The 6,000-nt window shown below is 49.0% G+C and overlaps 1 protein-coding gene across 3 annotated transcripts in view; it reads left to right on the top strand.

Moving 5' to 3' along the window:
* BTBD9 (BTB domain containing 9) overlaps positions 1-4,670 on the top strand; it is a 90,892-nt gene extending 86,222 nt beyond the window's left edge. For all 3 annotated transcript variants that reach the window (XM_040430774.1, XM_040430775.1, XM_040430773.1), the window contains exons 10-11: positions 2,601-2,679; positions 3,192-4,670. In XM_040430774.1, the coding sequence (XP_040286708.1) occupies positions 2,601-2,679; positions 3,192-3,344 (232 nt within the window). In that variant the 3' untranslated portion in view covers positions 3,345-4,670. The remainder of the gene's footprint in view (positions 1-2,600; positions 2,680-3,191) is intronic.
* Positions 4,671-6,000: the final 1,330 nt, after the last annotated feature.

Here is a 6,000-nt window from a genome sequence, read left to right on the forward strand (position 1 = left end):
ACAGGATAACGACACTGACACTTGGGGTACAGGATAATGACACGCTGACACTTGGGGTACAGGATAATGACGCTGACACTTGGGGTACAGGATAATGACACTGACACTTGGGGTACAGGATAATGACACGCTGACACTCGGGGTACAGGATAATGACACGCTGACACTCGGGGTACAGGATAATGACACGCTGACACTCGGGGTACAGGATAATGACACGCTGACACTCGGGGTACAGGATAATGACACGCTGACACTTGGGGTACAGGATAATGACACGCTGACACTTGGGGTACAGGATAATGACACTCGGGGTACAGGATAATGACACTGACACTTGGGGTACGGGATAATGACACTTGGGGTACGGGATAATGACACTTGGGGTACGGGATAATGACACTGATACTTGGGGTACATTATAATGACACTGACACTTGGGGTACAGGATAATGACACTGACACTCGGGGTACAGGATAATGACACTGACACTCGGGGTACAGGATAATGACACTGACACTTGGGGTACAGGATAATGACACTGACACTTGGGGTACAGGATAATGACACTGACACTTGGGGTACAGGATAATGACACTGACACTGGGGGTACAGGATAACGACACTGACACTTGGGGTACAGGATAACGACACTGACACTGGGGTACAGGATAATGACACTGACACTCGGGGTACAGGATAATGACACTGACACTTGGGGTACAGGATAATGACACTGACACTTGGGGTACGGGATAATGACACTGACACTTGGGGTACATTATAATGACACTGACACTTGGGGTACAGGATAATGACGCTGACACTCGGGGTACGGGATAATGACACGCTGACACTTGGGGTACGGGATAATGACACGCTGACACTTGGGGTACGGGATAATGACACTTGGGGTACGGGATAATGACACTTGGGGTACGGGATAATGACACTGATACTTGGGGTACATTATAATGACACTGACACTTGGGGTACAGGATAATGACACTGACACTTGGGGTACAGGATAATGACACTGACACTCGGGGTACAGGATAATGACACTGACACTTGGGGTACAGGATAATGACGCTGACACTCGGGGTACGGGATAATGACACGCTGACACTTGGGGTACGGGATAATGACACGCTGACACTTGGGGTACGGGATAATGACACTTGGGGTACGGGATAATGACACTTGGGGTACGGGATAATGACACTTGGGGTACGGGATAATGACACTGACACTTGGGGTACAGGATAATGACACTGACACTTGGGGTACAGGATAATGACGCTGACACTCGGGGTACAGAATAATGACGCTGACACTCGGGGTACGGGATAATGACACGCTGACACTCGGGGTACGGGATAATGACACGCTGACACTCGGGGTACGGGATAATGACACTTGGGGTACGGGATAATGACACTTGGGGTACGGGATAATGACACTTGGGGTACGGGATAATGACACTTGGGGTACAGGATAATGACACTTGGGGTACAGGATAATGACGCTGACACTCGGGGTACAGAATAATGACGCTGACACTCGGGGTACGGGATAATGACACTTGGGGTACAGGATAATGACACTTGGGGTACAGGATAATGACACTTGGGGTACAGGATAATGACGCTGACACTTGGGGTACAGGATAATGACGCTGACACTCGGGGTACAGAATAATGACGCTGACACTCGGGGTACGGGATAATGACACTTGGGGTACAGGATAATGACACTTGGGGTACAGGATAATGACGCTGACACTTGGGGTACAGGATAATGACGCTGACACTTGGGGTACAGGATAATGACGCTGACACTCGGGGTACAGAATAATGACGCTGACACTTGGGGTACGGGATAATGACACTTGGGGTACAGGATAATGACACTTGGGGTAATTCTCTACTTTCCGTCCCTGTAGAATGAGCTCAGCCTCTTAGTGTGGATTGTTTCTAGTGTAATCTGTTGCAGGGCTCGCAGGGTTAACGTTTACTGGTTTCATCCTTTGCTTCTCTGGAGATAAGCGGCACATTCGGGTCTGAATGCCGCTCCTCTCCCTCTATTACTTTGGGGGTCGCTCCTGCTGCCTGTTCATGGGGAGATGTTAAGGGTCCCTTCATGTATAAGTAAAAATCTGCAACTTTGTAGCGGATATTTTCTAACATTCTACTTTCAGGATCTCTGCTTGCTGTCAGTGAGTGTGACCATTCTATCAAATATATGTATAAAGTTGGATGATTTGTACTCCAGTCACACCTGAAGCTGCAGTCACAGCCAGCTATCGGGAGCAATCTTTTACTGTGTAGCTTCAGCTCCAGTCCCTGACAGGTTGTGGGGTGAACATTTTATTGTACAGACACTGATCCGGCAGTGGGGGATGTGCTCGGTTTACTTCATGGTGATTGCAGCTCTGGTCGCTACTGGAGAAGAAACCGTTTTTTTTATGTGTAACGCTGTGTAATTTAAAGGTGAAGTTGCTCTTTGTTCCTCTGTGCTTTAGATGTGAATGGAGTATAACCCTTACTCCTCTGCATGCATCGGCATTAACCCCTCTTCTGCTGCCTTTCTTTTCCAGGTCGTGGCAGACAATCACATTTGACCGACAAGCGACATGTTTCATCAGGATCGTAGGGACCCACAACACGGCAAACGAGGTGAGACCGCCGGACCCCCTCAGCCACTCATCCTGTAGTCACACACAGAGCTGCACTCATAGTTCTCCAGCTGACGCCTCACTTCTGTCCTGATCCTCTAGTTACATCTAGAGCTGCATGGACAATTCAACAGATTGGCTGTGTACCCCGCAGTGTGACCGTAGACATTCAGGGGTGTGGGAAAGCTGGGTGGCAGGATATGTTCAATACACAGGGGGCTCACCCAGCTTTACCAGGGTCCTGACTGCCACAGTTATATGTCCCTCATGTATCTCTCAGACAAGATGGCGGCCATATTGCTTGTCACCCAGCTTTCCCAGGGTCCCGATCAGCTTGTATGGTCATGGGTTTCTGGTAATATACCCATCACTCCTGTATCCGTCGCGCTATAGGACGAGAGACGAACCCTGGCGCAGTCCTAACGGTAGCCACTCAGCTTTCCCAGGAGCAGATACAGACCGGCTTTCTGAGTTGATGCCGTGATTTAACCCTTTCTCTTCTTTCCGTTCCAGGTTTTCCACTGCGTTCACTTTGAGTGTCCGGCGCAGACAATCGGCCACAAGGAGGAGAGCGTCAAGGAGGGCTCGTCCAGCGAGCAGGTGGCATCCATAACCCTGCGGGCGTCCAGCGCCATCTCGGGGAGCGAGCGCAGCCAGGCGCACTGAGGCTGCCGCCGGACTTTTGTGATCTCGTCGTCTCCGAGGACGCCGACCTCCGATGAATCCTCACTGGAGGGAAAATTGCTGCTCAATCTTCATCAAGACGTTTATTAGCGCCCCCGCCCGGCCGGTAATTGAGCAGATTGCTGCTGAGACCCGTGCGCTGTCGGCAGCGCGCACCGCCGCTAATTGAGGGATGTATTGGCTTCCGGACTAATTTCTCCTTATTGATTATTTCTTTCCTTTGCGCCCCCCCTCCATATTTTCGTACATTAGCTCGTCACATGTCACCGTGCACTGAACACAAACCGCCCACGAAGATCACTTAACTCAATCCCGTCTCCGAGCGGATAAACCGGTGGCAGTGGTTGGCGGTCATCCCACCCGCTGCCATCTTGACGTAGACTGACCCGGTATACTGGGACTGATTTTGCACTAAACTCTGACGAGCAGGTGGCGACCTCGTCCTCCTACTGGAGCGGACTCTACACAGAGAACAGTCACACTAATATAAGTTATGTTCGGCTACATCCTCATCCAGCTTTCCCAGAACCCTGAGCGGCCTTTTTTTTTGGAAACCCACTTCGACTTGTTCTTTTCTGATGTGTTGAGTTGTTGCCCCTTCCCTCTTGACCTAATCCCAACCCTGACAATCAGCAGTGACTACCATAGAGGTTCATGAACCAGGCAGCTCAGGATGAGCACAGCTACAGCTCCTTACGAAAAGAAAGAGTGCTTCAAAGCACTGAATTGAGGAGAGGCCTAGTGTGTACTGTTCATGAATCAGGAGGCTCAGGGTGAGCTGCACCTCTCTCTGCATTGTGAGGAATTATGGGTGTGCACAGGACAGATCTGGTATCCTGAGAACTAACCAGGAGGCTCAGGATGAACAGAGCTACAGATCCTTTCTAAGAGTGGGCGTGCTGTGGTGCCAAGTACATGTGACAGGCGGAAGAAGAGACCTGGCATTCTGTTCATGAACCAGGAGGTGCAGGATGAACAGTGCTACAGGTGGAACTTACTAATAAGGGGCATGCTGTAGTGCCAAGGACATGTGAGAGGCGGAAGAAGAGACCTTTCATTCAGTTCATGAACCAGGAGGCGCAGGATGAACAGTGGTTCCTAGAGGTGCGACGGAGCATGGGATTGGTTGAAGACAAGTGAATGTAAATGGTTCATCATCAGTGACAACGCTACGTCTGGGGCCCCTTTCTGTTAGGGCCCCGGGTGGGTTTCTTTTTGTATACAGCAGACGCTTTGTGTTACTTGGCGGTTGTATATGATGTAAGTTATATTGTGTACCTTGTGTTACATTATAAAGAAAACTTTATACGTCGTGTCTCCCGATCCTCGTACACAGAGAATACAGGAGCGCGGTGCGGGGTCCGGCGCGGTCACTGCTGGGGGCCCTCGGGTGATTCCCCCCGATCCTGGATGAGGAGAGACATCACTGCAATCGGTCAGTTATACCGCCACCTACTCCAGACCTCCCCGCTGCATCTCATGTGCTTCATACCCTGTCACACGTGTGTCATACATGATCCCAGTTCTAATAGGGAATACACAGGGTGTTATGTGTCATACATGATCCCAGGTCTAATAGGGAATACACAGGGTGTTATGTGTCATACATGATCCCAGGTCTAATAGGGAATACACAGGGTGTTATGTGTCATACATGATCCCAGGTCTAATAGGGAATACACAGGGTGTTATGTGTCATACATGATCCCAGGTCTAATAGGGAATACACAGGGTGTTATGTGTCATACATGATCCCAGGTCTAATAGGGAATACACAGGGTGTTATGTGTCATACATGATCCCAGTTCTAATAGGGAATACACAGGGTGTTATGTGTCATACATGATCCCAGGTCTAATAGGGAATACACAGGGTGTTATGTGTCATACATGATCCCAGGTCTAATAGGGAATACACAGGGTGTTATGTGTCATACATGATCCCAGGTCTAATAGGGAATACACAGGGTGTTATGTGTCATACATGATCCCAGGTCTAATAGGGAATACACAGGGTGTTATGTGTCATACATGATCCCAGGTCTTCTAATGGGGAATACATAGGGTGTTATGTGTCATACATGATCCCAGGTCTAATAGGGAATACACAGGGTGTTATGTGTCATACATGATCCCAGGTCTAATAGGGAATACACAGGGTGTTATGTGTCATACATGATCCCAGGTCTAATAGGGAATACACAGGGTGTTATGTGTCATACATGATCCCAGGTCTTCTAATAGGGAATACATAGGGTGTTATGTGTCATACATGATCCCAGGTCTTCTAATAGGGAATACACAGGGTGTTATGTGATTCATGCCGTATCATACATGTGCCATAAATCTTCTAATGGGATTAATATGTTACTATTCATCATCATACCTCGTCATACCCGTGTCATACATCATCATACCTCGTCACACACGTGTCATACATCATCATACCTCGTCACACACGTGTCATACATCGTCATACCTCGTCACACACGTGTCATACATCGTCATACCTCGTCACACACGTGTCATACATCGTCATACCTCGTCACACACGTGTCATACATCGTCATACCTCGTCACACACGTGTCATACATCGTCATACCTCGTCACACACGTGTCATGCATCGTCATACCTCGT

This window comes from Bufo bufo, chromosome 4, assembly GCF_905171765.1.
Source record: "Bufo bufo chromosome 4, aBufBuf1.1, whole genome shotgun sequence".
In the NCBI taxonomy this organism is placed as follows: Eukaryota; Metazoa; Chordata; class Amphibia; order Anura; family Bufonidae; genus Bufo; species Bufo bufo.